Genomic DNA, 15,620 nt, shown 5'->3' with positions numbered 1-15,620 from the left:
TGTATGATTTTACACACATTGTTTTTATGGAGGCTATTCACTTCAACTTTTTGAAAAGTTTGCGTATTTTTTCACTTTTTTAATGGATGAAATAAAATTTGATGTTTTTATATACTGTAAGGCTACTTTCACACTAGTGGTTTTTTGCGTTGCGCCTCATGTGCATTCCAAACGCATACAAAAAACGCATTAAGCGTTTTGTATGCGTTTGCTGTTTTTTTGCACATGCGATTTAACCAGTTTGTCGCCATGTTAACTCTAAAAACGCATGCGATTTTAAACGCATGCGTGCACATGTCCTAGCGCACACGTGCGATCCCATAGACTAATGTTTTTTGCACATTCCGTGCGCTAAAGTGCGCATGCGTTTTTTGGCAGCAGTTGGGCGCAAAGAAGAATACAACATGCTGCGTCTGGCGTGCCTGGGCGCACACCTGGAAAAAACGCAGCGCACATGAACGCGTACAAGCACAATACCATGCGCTCGCCATGTTAAAGATAGGGGAGCAATGCGCATGCACACGATAGCGCACGAGGCGCAGCGCAAAAACCGCTAGTGTGAAACCAGCCTAAGCTGGATCTTTTACCTTTCTTGTATTTATCTACCTAAAACGCAATGCAGTGGCGTGGTTTACGGGCTTCCCCATTGACTGGATTAATTTTAGGAAGGGTGAGCTGGATCACATTAACTAGGATTTTTGTCATGAGCCGCAGACTGACACATATTACAACTGTTTTGTGTTTTGTTTTTTAATTCAAGCAATTGTCTGCATAAAAAATGTGTATACATATGTCATGCTCTGGTTCGTTTTGTGAACATAACTAGACCATATAAGTTATTGCGTACAGATAGAAAACCCTATGCCGTTACAGACTGATTGCTCAAAAATTGCCAGCCGATTTTATTTTTGAAATATGCAATAAAAATAGGTAAAACGTGAATAGAAAAAAGTGAACACAGTGTAAAACACAAATTAATTTGGTCTATCACGTAGATGAAAACGCTTTTTTTTTTTTTTTTTTCCTCTGCGGATACAAAACATACGGTACTTGCATGTGTGAATAAGGCCTCAGTCACCAGCGCAGGCAATTTGCATGGACATCTGACAGCTTGATAGTTTATGCTACTTGTTCGTTCTTCCCAGCTATGAATGTGAGCTCCTTTCATTTTCTTCTTTCTTGTCTTTGCTTTACAGGCTGTTAGTAGTGCTGGTGGTGGGATGGTATTATAATTGAAGTCTTATAAAGCGCTAAAATCGTAATATAAATGTTTTTTTTTTTTTTTATGTAACTGCATCCTGAAAAGTCCAAATCTGTCCAAAACCAAGAAAGTCACATTTTGTTCAGTTATCTTCTATATTTCTACCATTTTAGGTTTTTCAAGAACAGTTAGACTCCTTGGTCGTCTCTGCAATTAAAGCTCTCACAGCTGTGAAACATAAATCTCCTGGCGCAAAGGTAAAATATGACACGGGATTGAAAGCTCTGCCAGATCTGTTTTCATTTTGTGAGAGACTCTATGGTTGTCTGTTGTGAAATCAGTGACGCTGTGTTTCCCGCTATGGTCAGTAGGATAGACTAATATCCCCCTAATGATCAGTAGAACAGAGGGGCGATTAGCAGTCTTTTGTTATGTAATCTGAGAGCAGCATGGTTTAGGGCCCGAGAGCCTGATTCCAGTGATGTAACTTACTGAGCTGCATGGTGCAGTTTTGATAAAATCCCTGTTTTCTCAGCTCTAGATGTAGCAGTGCTATGAATGCTGAGCTCTGTGTAACCCTTCCCACACCACTGATTGGCAGCTCTATGTGTGCAATGTCAGCAAGCTGCCAATCAGTAGTGAGGGTGGAGTTACTCACAGCTGGACCACTTGGCACAAAGTAGGTACCTAGTCCTATACTGGTAATCTGCTGATAAAACACCGTATTAAACTACAGGAAGCTGCTGTGGAAGTGACACATCCCTGAAATCGGAGTATCTGTCCCTACATCATGCTGCTCTCAGATAAAATGGCAAAAACTTGCTGACCGATTTCCTTTAAGCAAACTCCACTGTCTGTCTGTCCCTTTTGTCATTGCCTTTTGGTGGAGGTGCCAGTGGTGACCACCACACCTTACCTGTTGTAGGGATTGCGTTTCTTGCAACAGTTTTGATTACTCTGAGTTGTACCAGTAATTGAGTTACAGATATAGTGATTATGTATGTAAATTATATATTATGTATACTATTTTCTATCTATTTAGGAAGTATTTAAAGAAAGAATTGGCTATACCCAGTTTCTTGAGGTGTTGAAATCCCTAGGTCAACCATCACGGATATTACTTGAAGAACTTCTTAACATGGTAAAATTCAGTGAGCTTTTATTTTCCCTTTATGTTATTTTTTATTAGTCAACTACTTTTTATGATCTACAAGGTTGGAAGTGAGCACCTTACTGTTGTCACTGGTCCACCTCTTTATCATATTATTCTATGACATTATTGTCCCTGTGATTTTAGCTGTTCTCATGTAATTTTCAATTCACTTAATATAATGACATTAATTGCACATTTTCATTTATTTTATTACTATAGAAAATATAAACAAGCTGTTTATTTTTGCCTTGCAAATACGCAGAGTTTGTACCAGAAAACTGTAGTAAAACTGTTGCAAATATTGCCAAATGTTTGCATAGCATGTAGTTGCCCAAACATTTTGGGAATTTTGGCATTTTTAAACCAAATCCACCAACTTTTTAAACGTGGGATGAGCTTAGCAGTATGCCTTATGGGCAAATGCAGCCTGACAAATTCATTATAGTTTAGGCCAAAATCATGAGATCATGCTGTTAATCCTGTACAGACGATGCCGAGCAGTGTCATAGAGGGGGAGGACTACACAACCCCAGAAAAAAACTCTTGTGAAACACCCAGTTGCACCACAAGCATACTTGGTGCCAAAAAAAGAAAAAGGGCACATCTCCGCAACAGAGTGATAAAATGACAAATGAAAAACAGCCCCAGGTTCAGGGCTGCACAGGCATTTTGGCAAGCTAACAAGCTAATTTTTTTTGGACATGAGACAGGTCCTCTTTAAGTGGGCTGGCTGCTGTGACAGAGAAGGAGGCTATTTCAGCTGTTTTAATGAGCAATCCGCTAACCCAATGAGGTATCAGGACAAACGCTGCCATTGGGAGGTGGACGGTAGAGATAATAGTATATCAGCAATTTTTATATATTTATAATCGGAACAGAACAGTGTATATAGATATATATTTATAATGTGTGTATTATATATTGTAATGCACCAGTAGCACGGTATGCAGTGAATAGGCAGTGACCCACAAAGTTCAAACACAAAAAGTCTCTTTAATGCGTTTCCTTCACAGCATTAAATGTCCAACTCATATAAACGCAAGTGCATAGCATTAGTGTTTATAGCACTACATAATACACGGCATCCTTTAGATTACAGTCACTAAACACGCTGGACTTTCTTTTGCCCAGTAGCCGTGGGCGACTGCAGCGCCATATTAAAGTCTCTTTACTCACAGCCGTACACAGTCCTTGATATCCTCCGGATTACAGCTGAGAACCATATCCTCCTGTTTGCAGCCGTTAAACACGCTAGTCCTCTTTCAGGCACAGGACATCCACCTCCGGTTCACCTCCGGGCACAGGACACCCACCTCCAAGACAAGTTACCATGGACGGCAGCACCGCTGTGTACACTGCGGGTGCCAGTCTATTCAGTTGCCTTGGCTGTTGGCTCCACTGGCCTGTTTTGCCTCACACAGGTATAGCTCTGCAACGCCGACTACTCTGCACAACAGCACACACCAGACTGACATTGATGTTACACCTGACACACCCATACCCTTTTCTGCAGGGTTTTTAACAAAGGAACCTGTGGCCTTCAACCACATACAAAACCTGGGCCTGGAATGAAACAGACTGCACGACTACCATCCTGCCGTCTGTTTCACATCACAACATCCCAGAGCAGGTTTTCCCTACATTTGCCTTGGACACTAGCATGTCCAAGACTAGCACTCACTTTTATTATTTGTAATCTGCATTGCAGCCACCGCTATGCTCGTGACTGCTATGCACTCCTATGGCCTTCATACGCCTCAATGCACATCCTGAGGAGAACACACAGTGACCCCTACCTGTGACATTGGTCACTGCTTCACCATTGCAATCACAGCTACACCTGTGGCTTCAATGCCCCCTCATGACCTCAGTACGCCTCCGTGTGCATCCTGGGGAGAACAAACAGCGACCCCTAACTGTGACACTGGTCACTGCCTCACAATATATACACATATGGGGATGTTCACAATTTATTCATGTTCAGTGCATTACTTTCTTTAATATTACATTGCGCAACAAATTTCATGGAAGCTCTTGTCCCCCTGAGAAAATTTTATTGTATCTTATAGATTTTGATATGCTGAACATGAATATGTGCTCCAATAGTCTGTATCACGTAAGGTTTTAAACCCCTTAGTGACGGGGCCAGTTTTTTAAATTCTGACCGATGTCACTTTATTTGGTAATAACGCTTCAACAAACCCCAGTGATTTTGAGATTGTTTTTTCGTGTTCGTGGCACATTATAATTTATGACAATGGTAAATTTAGGTTGATATGTTTTGCGTTTATTTATAAAAATATCAGAAATTTGACAAAAATGTAAAAAAAAATTCCAGTTTTCAAAGTTTGAATGATTATCCCTTCAATCCAGATAGTCACACAAAAACATTAATAAAAAAACATTTCCCACATGTCTGCTTTACATCAGCAACATTTTTAAAACGCTAGTTTATTTTCTTAGCATTTTAGGAGGTTTAAAAATGCAGCAGTAATTTTTAATTTTCTCAAGGAAATTTACAACATTTATTTTTTTGAGGGACCAATCCAGGTTTGAAGTGACTTTGGGGGTCTTATATATTGGAAGATCCCGAAAGTGATACCATTTTAAAAATAGCACCCCCTGACATATTGAAAACTGCTGTTATGTAGTTTATTAACGCTTCAGGTGATTTTCAGGAATTAATGCAAAGTAGTATAGCAGTAATGAAAAAGTGTTTGTGTACCACCTAAATGTCGCTAACTTCTGAACTGGCCGCTATAGCCGGGAGACTCTTAAGGCCGCTATTTGGCCATGAACTGCTATGGCAAATATCAGGACCACACAATCGTGATCTCGGTGTGTCAATTAGATTAAAGCAGAAGCCCCCACAATCTATTAACCAACTAAGGGGTTAAACAGATGTGGACGGTGCCAACACTGACTGTTTGTGATAGCGCAAGTTGTCAGCTATAGTGTACAGCTGACTGCTGCTGGATTGTCACCTGTATGGGGATGATATTCTCTTGTATCTCAGGTCAGTAAAAATACATATTGTCTGTCATTAAGGGGTTAAGAAACAACAGTTTATAGTCTACATTGACGTCCGAGACACTACATACATGTGCAGCGATGCCAGTAGCAAAAGCAATTGTTCAAAAGTGTTTTTCAGATGACTTTCGTTTATAATCCGTGTCAGATGCTTCTCGGAATAAGATTCCAGCAATGATCAGCCAGCATTGACATACTCCACTTTCCCTGTTACCTTTTCTCCATCAGCGCAATGTCTTGGTGAAATCTTTCACCGTGTTCATCGCTAATGGCACCAAGATTGGCTGGAAAAAAGTCCAAGTGAGAATGTAGAAAATGCATTTTTAGTGACATATTGCATTTCATCAAATGATATGCTGTGAGCATGCTGTCCACGAGTTGTTCAAAGTTCGGTGCCCTGCTGTTGCCAAGGAAGTTGAAGGTCACATCTTTAAAGGCTCTCCATGCCACTTGTTCAGCACCTTGCAAAAGACCATCAAAGCTATTATCATTAATTATATCTCTGATCTGTGGGCCAATAAAAATACCTTCTTTAATCTTTGCATCACTTATTGGAAATTTCTGTCGCAAGTAAGAAAAGGCTTTCGATTCTTTGTTCATTGCTTTGACAAAATTCTTCATAAGCCCAAGTTTAATATGCAAAGGAGGGAGAAATTTATTTGCTGGATCAACGAGAGGATTATGTTTAACATTCTTCTGTCCAGCAACCAGGTTTTCGCGGAGTGGCCAGTCCTTTCTGAAATAGTGCATTTCTCGTGCACGACTGTCCTACTCACAAATGAAACAACAATACTTGGTATTATCCAAGTTGCAGTCCAAGAAAAAGTGTAACAACTTTTAGATCACCACATACTGTGTGTTCCAGTTATAATTTCTATTAATGTTGGTCTACAGTAACTCCATATTCTCATACGTTTCTTTCATGTGTACAGCATGTCCAGTAGGTATAGAAGGATAAATATTTCCGTTGTGTAGTAAAACAGCCTTCAGACTTAAAACTGAGGAGTCAATGAACAGTCGCCATTCCTTTGGGTCATGTTTGCACCAAACAACTCCAAGACGTTGTTGCAAAAGGTTAAACTGTCTACATGGTTGACAAATTGATTAAGGTCTTCTTGACGACTGCGAAAAACAGAAGCTCTTGTTCCTGGTAATAAGAGATTCCGTTCTTGTAGCCTTAATCCCAATAATTCTGCCTGCCTCTTTGACAATTTCAAATCTCTGACCAAGTCACTCAGATCAGCTTGACTGAACAGATGTGGATTAGATGTAGAAGGCTCAAAGTCTGGGTCTGCAGCAGTTTCATTTTCCACTGACATTGTTAGTACATCTTCACCGTCCTCCATTGTCCATACTTTGGGCGCCTTTGGAACACGAAGACTTTCATCGTGTGGCACTGGTCTTATGGCTGAAGGAAGATTAGGATATTCTATTGATTTCTTGATCTTTGCCGAATATCCTGTTACATTTGTAAGGCAGAAGTAGCAATCTCTTACATGATCTCTCTGCCCTCTCCATATCATTGGGACAGCGAGTGGCATTGAAGGTCGTGATTCATTCAGTCATGCTTGAAGTATGCAAAAAAAAAAACCCCTGTTTGGGAGAGAAGAACAGACAAATTGCGGCGCCCTAAGTGCGTAAACACAATATTGTAGTCTTTAAAGGGTGCACAATTTTATGCACTCACCTGATAGAAGACTAATATGGCTTTAGATTTTGTATCCTCAAAAATCCTTCCTTCTGGGATACTTCTCAATAGACAGGGCTTGCAGCTTGCCTCGGGTGGATTCAAGTGAAAGAGCCAGATTCAGGCTCACACAGGATGAGTAAATCAAGAAAGGCACATCCAGCCTATGAATGGCAGCGCTTCCCAGGACTCACATCCAAAGATTATATTTCATGTGCATCCAGAGATGATATTTCATGTTATCCTGTAGGATTTGTACTGTGTTTTATGATACTTGATGAAGGATATACACTGTATCCGAAACGCATTGTATCTCAATCAATCAATCAAATTTATTATCGCCAAGTACATATTACATATATACAAGGAATTCTTTGTGGCAAAGAGGCAACATAATATATAACAACAGATACAACAAGTAACATCTAACAAGACAGATACAGTATATAGTCTACACATGACGATTTAATTGTTGAACAGAGAGTGGATAGAAGCTGTTCATATGGCGGTTGGTGCTGCATTTGGGGACTCTGAAGCGACGTCCTGAAGGGAGTAGTTGGAATGAGGAGTGTCCCTCTTTTTTAACCTATCAAATAAAAAAAAAAAATGAAATATCATCTTTGGATGCTTGAAGTATGTCAGTATTGTCTTTTGATTCCTCCCCTGCCCAGGAGATGTGGTATGCTCTGTACATGGTCAGCCGAATGATTCACTGCGCCTGCGCGGAATTCGCATAATAAGTGATCGCATATGTGTAGATCAGCAATTTGTTATTTCAGTGGAAAATTCAGAATATACTGTTTCAGAAAAAGTTCATATGAGTTTTTAGAATTATAGCAGAATATTATAATGTTTCGTATAATTTCTCAAAAACCTTCAGAGATAGGAAAAATCTGAAGTCATTTCTGAAAGCAGTATGAAAAAATCTATCAGGAACACTCAAAATTGTCCAAGGGACAAAACCTTGGTAACAGTGTTATGTTCAATTACAGGGGTATTCTCAGCTTGTGTGTTTAGCAGCATACAGTTTTCCCGTCTCTTTCACTTCCTGGCTTTTGGTAGGGGTGGTCATGCTTCTTTGTGTGACACTCCTAGTTACACCAGAACCGTAGTATTTTCAGAACCTGTGCTGAGCTCTAATTCTGCTGTAGCAAATTAAGCTATAAGTCGTTCTGATTCTGAAACGTGCTCTGTCACCATTTTCATAAATGGATAACAGTGCATTTGAAATGGCACATGGCTCGGGAAAGTGAGAGCTGAGATTAGGAGAACTGCTCTGGAAGTTGCTGATGGTAGGGGATGGTGAGTTTGCTAGATTTATAACAGCAGCTTGCCAGGAGCTGAGGGGGAGGGGATTTGAGTAGATAACTGCTGTGCAAATCATTGGTCTGGAGAGAGGTGGCTGGGATTCAAGGAGTTAACTCCTTTCCTGGAATGTAGCAACTGCGAATACTTACTCAGGCTCTGGTGGCTGAGCTCCTTGGAAATATGCTGCCGTTAAATAACAGCAGATAGGAAAGCAAGTCAACTGCAAACTTGATTTTCATCCTGTCTTACAAAAGCAATTTAATAATGAGACTACCTCTTTAACGTCAACACTTTGTTAATGAGATAAAGGCATGATATGAATTTTTCCATTGATAATTCACCTGCTAGCTTCTTGCTTCTATTTTCTTAATGCACTGTTTTAACTTTCAGGCTGTTGAGGGCGAGCATGCTGCAGTTGGGATTTATGGCATAAGCAATGTCCAACCCCTGCTGCTGCTTATACAGTGGTTGCCAGAAATAGTGTCCCATGATCTGCAGATCTTCATCTCTGACTGGCTGAAGCGAATCTGCTGCATAAACAAGCAAAGCCGGACGATGTGTGTCAACGCAAGCATGGTCATCCGAATAATAGATACTCTGAATTCTCATTATTCTCTGCATCGAGTCTGTGCAGAGAACTTGATAAGTCTATTGGGCTCTTTAGGAAGCCAGTCAATGGGCTCTGAAGAACTGTTTCATCTTATTGGACTCCTACGGATGGATGAACCCAAAAAGAGCCATCCATATGTTGTTCCAGTGACCAGAGCTATGCTCACCATCGCCCGAAAGCAGGGGCTGGAGAGTTCCTTGCAGTACTTTAACCTCTCCCACAGCTCATCAGGAATTACTTTACCTACAATTCAGAAATGGCCTGGCTCAGCCTTCTCTTTTTATGCCTGGTTTTGTCTGGACCAAGGTCAATCCACCTTTAGCCTTTCAAGTAGTGGTACCAAAAGAAAACAATTATACAGGTAATGCTTTAGTAATTTATTAATTGTAACACTTGGCGTAGTTGCTAAATATGTAATGAAGCCACAGGAAAAACTTTATGCCAAAATGTTACCGTATATACTCAAATATAAGCCTAGATTTTCAGCCCATTTTTGGGGGCTGAAAGTCCCCCTCTCGGCTTATATTCGAGTCATATACACCAGGGGGTCGGAGGGGAAGGGGGGGGGGCGGGGGTGTCAGGTCATACTTGCCCATCCTGGCACTGTCTCTGCAGCCCCCAGCTTCTCCGCGATCTCCCTTCCTTCCTTCAGCGGTCACATGGTAACGCTCATTACCCTTATGAATATGCGCATATTCATGAGTGTAATGAGCGGCACCACGTGACCGCTGAAGGCAGGAAGGGAGATCGCGGAGAAGCTGGGGGCTGCAGAGACCGTGCCAGGATGGGTAAGTATAGCGATACTCACCTGTCCCCGGTCCATCGCTGCTTGCTGCTGTCTGGCACGTCATCTGTCAGTGACGTTCAGACAGCAGAGGGCACGGTGACGTGGTTAGTGCGCACCGCGCCCCCTGCAGTCTGAACGTCACTGACAGATGACGTGCCAGACAGCAGCAAGCAGCGATGGACCCTGGACAGGTGAATATCTCAGGTGCCAGCAGTGACACCGGCACCTTGCCCCAGCGACGGAGAGGTGAGTATGTCTTTTTTTTTATTTTTAAATGCAGCAGCGGCAGCACATGGGGGCATAATCTATGCAGCATCTTATGGGGGCAGCATATGGGGGCATAATCTATGGAGCATCTTATAGGGGCAGCATATGGGGGCATAATCTATGGAGCATCTTATGGGGGCAGCATATTGGGGCATAATCTATGGAGCATCTTATGGGGGCAGCATATGGTGCCTATTCTATGGAGCATCTTATGGGGCATAATCTATGGAACATCTTATGGGGCCATAACCTTTATGGAGCAGCATATGGGGCATATTATTCTATGGAGCATCTTATGGCGCTATCATGAACTATGGAGCATTATATGGGGCTCCTGATTCAATATAGATATTCAAAAACATTTAACCTACTGATGTCTCAATTAATTTTACTTTTATTGGTATCTATTTTTATTTTTTAAACTTACAAGTAGCTGCTGCATTTTCCACCCTAGGCTTATACTCGAGTCAAAGAACTTTTTTTTATATATACAGTATGCTATTGTTTGTAGATAACTATCTCTGGTCTCCAAAATAGCTTTTTTCTTTCCACACAATTAGGAAAAGTATGTTATCTTGCATTTACTCTAATTTCTAAATGAACGTGTCCATAAAGAGGCCTTAGGCTGGTTTCACATTTGGGTTTTTTTTCGCGGTAATTTAGCGCTAAATAGCGCATGCGTTTTTTTTTCCTATACTTTGCATGGGATGCGCTTATGTGCGCATACACATGCGTTTGTACGCGTTTTACCGCGCATGCGTTTTTTTGCGGTATGCGCTCGGGCGCACAAAATGCAACTTGTTGCATTTTTTGTGCGTCCGATTTGCCTCAAAAAAACGCATGCGCGCGCAATGCGTTTTTTTACAGCAAGACACCCATTATAAGTCTATGGTGAGCATATGTGCGCATTGGCATGCTTATGTATGCGTTTTTTTGCACATGCGTTTTTTTTTTTACCATTAGTTTAGACAATGGAATTTAGGGGTTTGGGTAAAGTTAGGGTTAGTTAAGGGGGTTTAGGGTTAGGGTCAGGGTTAGGGTTAGGGTCAGGGTTAGGGTTAAGTATGGTTTGGTTAAGGGTTAGGGTCAGGGTTAGAGTCAGGGTTAGGGTTAAGTATGGTTTGGTTAAGGGTTAGGGTCAGGGTTAGGGTTAAGTATGGTTTGGTTAAGGGTTAGGGTCAGGGTTAGGGTCAGGGTTAGGGTCAGGGTCAGGGTCAGGGTTAGGGTTAAGTATGGTTTGGTTAAGGGTTAGGGTCAGGGTTAGGGTTAGGGTCAGGGTTAGTAAAGTCATGGTTTGGGTTAGTGTGAGTGGCCACCTAATGTTGGAAAAAAACGCAAACGCGGTAAAAACGCACTAAAAACGCATACAAACGCTTAAAAACGCTGCGTTTTTTTCATGCATGCTCATAAAAATGCTTGAAAAAAACGCAGCAGTTGTATGCTTTTGTATGCGTTTTTCAATGCGTTTTTTTGCGGGAAAAACGCGCTGCAAAAAAAAGCAAGTGTGAAACAGGCCTTACACTGATTTTTTTTTTTTTTTTAATAATTTAAACTGGGCACCTCATCTAGTTGCTGCTGCTCCACTGATTCTGGAACATTTTTTTTTTTTTTTTTTTTGCTCCCCTCCATTCCAAAGTTGTGCCCCTATTTATAAAGATCTCCCTTAAACCAACTGAGCGTGTACCCCAGAACCTCTCTGCGAGTGTTTTTGCTCTTTCTCTTTAATGTCGGAAATTCTGTGGTGTGTTCATCATTGGTTGAAGGGAGACTTTGCATCTTTATTATCAGGGGCATATTTTTTTAAAAATAAACTAAACTGTTCCAGATTTAGTGGAAAAGTGGTTATTAGAGAGAGAGCAACTCAGGATAAATAAAAAAAATGAATAAAAATTAAAGGCTGTCGGCAACTTTGACCTGGAATAAATTATCTTTATATGTTACTTGTTAACTTTGCTTAGTTTAATAGGTTTGAAAGAGGCACGACTCCTTTAAAGGGAATCTGTCACCCATTTTTTGTGATATCAGTTAAAGATATTGCCCAATTGTGCGTCCCATAAGTATTCTAGTAGTACCTTTCATAGCCCCTGATCCCCCACCTTTGATGGAAAAATACCTTTTTAATCTACTTTATCTTTCGATGTATGCAAATCGCCGTAGTCCGGTGCGATGGGTGGGGCTTATTCCCCCCCCGTCTTGCCCTACGCACTTGTTTCTTCTTATTACTGCATTCACATAGGGTTTCCGTGCGTGCGCATTGAAAGGAGCCCTAGCGCATGCGCAGTATGCTTTGCCCAACTGTGGGCAAGGCATGAAATTAGTATTGCGCATGCGCCGTTATTTTGCATAACTTTCTATGCCTTAGAAGTCTTCCAAGGGCATAGAAACCACTTTATCTGAAGCTTCCGGTGTAATGTGCAGGGCTTCAGTAAGATTTCCAGCATCCAGGAACAGACAGCTTGCCTTGGAAGACTTCCGGGGCATAGAAAGTGATGCAAAATACTGGTGGATGTGCAATACTAATTTTATGCTTTGCCCACAGTTGGGCAAAGCATACTGTGCACCCGCGAGGTCCCTTTTAAATGCGCACGCGTGGAAACACTATGTGAATGCAGTAATAAGAAGAAACAAGTGCGTGGAGGGGAGGAGAATAAGCCCCGCCCATCGCATCGGACCGCGGCAATTTGCATACATCGAAAGACAGATTAAAAAGGTATATTTGCATCAAAGGTGGGGGGTCAGGGGCTATGAAAGGTACTACTAGAACACTTATGGGACGCACAATTGAATGATATCTTTACCTGATATCTCAAAAAATGGGTGACAGATTCCCTTTAAAAGGAATCTGTCGCCTATTTTTCGACTATCAGCTGCAGCCACCGCCATCAGGGGCTTATCTACAGCATTCTGTAATGCTGTAGATAAGCCCCCGATGTAACCTGAAAGAGAAGAAAAACGAGTTATATTATACTCACCCAGGGGCTGCCTGAGTCCGGAGGGAGTCGCGGTCCGGTCCGGCGCCTCCCATCTTGCAGGGATGACGTCCTCTTCATTCCTGCCCGTCGCGGCTCCGGCGCCTGCGCCCTGCTGTACTCTGCCCTCAACAGGGCAGAGCAGTGCACCTGCGTCGGAGCCGCAACGGGCAGGCATGAAGAGGACGTCATCGCTGCAAGATGGGAGGCGCCGGACCGGGCCGCAACTCCCTCCGGACCCAGACAGCCCCTGGGTGAGTATAATATAACTCGTTTTTCTTCTCTTTCAGGTTACATCGGGGGCTTACCTACAGCATTACAGAATGCTGTAGATAAGCCCCTGATGGCGGTGGCCGCAGCTGAGGGTATGTGCACACGCTGCGGATTCTGCTGCGTTTCCGCAGCGTTTTTGGCTCTGCAGAAACGCAGCAGATTTTGCTGCGTTGTACAGTACCTTTATTTCCTATGGAAATAAAAAAAAGCTGTGCACATGCTGCGGATTTTTCCGCGCGGTTTTGCTGCGGTTTACAATCCGCAGCATGTCAATTGTTTGGTGCAGAAACGCTGCGGTTTTACACCTCATCCATTATGAGGTGTAAAAACGCAGATAATCCGCAGATAATCCGCAGGAAAACCGCAGCACTTTGTCCTGCGGATTTCCTGCGGTTTTCTCTACAAAATCCGCAGAGACTAAAAACTACGTGGGAACATACCCTGATAGGCGAAAAATAGGGTGACAGATTCCCTTTAAGTTCATCCTTTCTCCCCAGTTATACATTCTCTATCGCTAAATTATTTATAATTCACAAAGCCATTACTTGTGAGGAAAGTGTTTAGGCCTTGTAGTAAATGTTTATATAGCTTCTGCCGACGGTGGTCGGCCATTCTACATTCTGATTGCTCTAACTCTAAAGAACCCTTTCCTATTTAGCTGATGGAATCTCTTTTCCTCCACAAGTAATAGATGCCTCCTGGTCTTTTGTAAGGTCTTTGGAAGGAATAAACCATGTGTCAGTGCTATTTTTATTGATCACTTTTGTATTTATACATATAAAAGAGGTCACCTCTGTGGGGTGTTTTTTTTTTTTTTTTTTTATATATTATAAACTGAACAAGACCAACTTTTCCAAACCTCTCATCAGGAGAAGCTTTCTATGTAATAATATAAATGCCGCCTTTGAACTACTGTAACTATATAATTTCCGAATATCCTGTATAAACTTGTAGCCCAAAACTAGATCCTATTTAAAATAACAACTGGCAAAGCTTTCAAAACTATGTTCAGTTCTTTACCTCATTTTTGGTTTCAGCTTTTTTACAAACAGCGGAACAGGATTTGAAGCCTTTCTCTCCTCCTCTGGTTTCCTGGTCGTGGCCGTGTGCACCAAGAAAGAGTACACTACCGTTAAGTTACCGGATCACTGCTTCTGTGATTCATTGTGGGTAAGCGGCACTTATGGTATTATATCGTCACCTAGATAGATTATGGGAATCTGACCTCTGGCTCTATCAAATAGCTGCAAATTCTGCTTGCATCAAAGAGTAGTATTTTACTGGTGCCGATGTAGGGTTGGTGGGCCGGACTGGGGGGGGTGGTCCCTCTTTTACCGCGCAGAGACGTAACAGAGACAATTTGGAGGCAGGTTTCGGGTGCAACAGGTCCAAGTTTTATTCTCTCGCCGTCCACCTGACGGCCTCTCAGCACACCGCAATTCTCTTCAAGGCCCTCCGATTACAATACACATTACACACCGTAGTCTTCACCAGGGACGTATATGTACGTACCGTCCCTTTCCGCTTATTGACGCTCCTGACAGGTCCGTCACTGTGGCCGCCTTAGGCCCGTAAACCAACAGTAATTTTACTGGTCAGACGTCTTCCTGAATACGGTATGTTTTATCTCTGTGCCTCGTCTATATTGCGGTCTTCGTGTCAGAACCACCCCCCCGACTTTCTCTCCCCTCAGTCCCCCTGGTTGGGTTTTCCTCACAGTGCCACAACTGTCACAGTGTCCTCATCACTTGAGCTCCCCCTGGGGACTGGAACTTTCTGGAACCCTCCTGTCAAATTTATATCTTTCCCGGTTCCCTCTAACTCCACCCCCCATGACCAACGGTTTCTTAAGCCCTAAGCTGATGTCAAGTCCTATGCTCACACTCCTCCCTGCCCTCTAATGGTCAACCCAAGGTACTGCACGTCCACTACACTTTCCTAGCTGTTTCCCCACTGTAATAACTGACACCTGTCTAAACTGTGCAAACCTTCCTTTCTCTATTCTGACAAGTCCGTCCGTCAGGTCACCTTCCCTACACACTCCCCCTTCCTTTGTCTATTGTCGTCCTCTACAATCGTAATCCCTGCCTTCGTCTTTCTGAAGCTTACCCTACCTTCTGTTGTCGGACCAGCTGTTGGGCCAAACCCACTACCCGCGGGGGCCGAACCAAACCCGGAGCACCATGCTCCGAGCAGCCTACTGCTACTCGCCAGCGCGCACGCCACATGACAGCGTCTTTCAAATTGGGCTAGGTACACCTGGATTCTCTTTCCGGCGTGTACCTTCCCCTACTCTCCCCTTCTGTCACCTTCCACTATCCGGTACGCCATGATC

The 15,620-nt window shown here is 42.6% G+C and overlaps 1 protein-coding gene across 3 annotated transcripts in view; it reads left to right on the top strand.

Annotated features, from left to right (window-relative positions):
- The window catches only part of NBEAL1 (neurobeachin like 1), a 363,036-nt gene that overhangs the window by 148,643 nt on the left and 198,773 nt on the right, over positions 1 to 15,620 (top strand). For all 3 annotated transcript variants that reach the window (XM_073551440.1, XM_073551438.1, XM_073551439.1), the window contains 4 exons: positions 1,375 to 1,458; positions 2,244 to 2,342; positions 8,770 to 9,350; positions 14,323 to 14,455. In XM_073551440.1, coding sequence (XP_073407541.1) covers positions 1,375 to 1,458; positions 2,244 to 2,342; positions 8,770 to 9,350; positions 14,323 to 14,455 — 897 coding nt within the window. The remainder of the gene's footprint in view (positions 1 to 1,374; positions 1,459 to 2,243; positions 2,343 to 8,769; positions 9,351 to 14,322; positions 14,456 to 15,620) is intronic.

The sequence above is a fragment of the Dendrobates tinctorius genome, unplaced genomic scaffold (genome assembly GCF_039654945.1).
Source record: "Dendrobates tinctorius isolate UK_male_01 unplaced genomic scaffold, ASM3965494v1 ptg000177l, whole genome shotgun sequence".
Classification (NCBI taxonomy): domain Eukaryota; kingdom Metazoa; phylum Chordata; class Amphibia; order Anura; family Dendrobatidae; genus Dendrobates; species Dendrobates tinctorius.
This window is presented reverse-complemented; position numbering and strand designations above follow the sequence as displayed.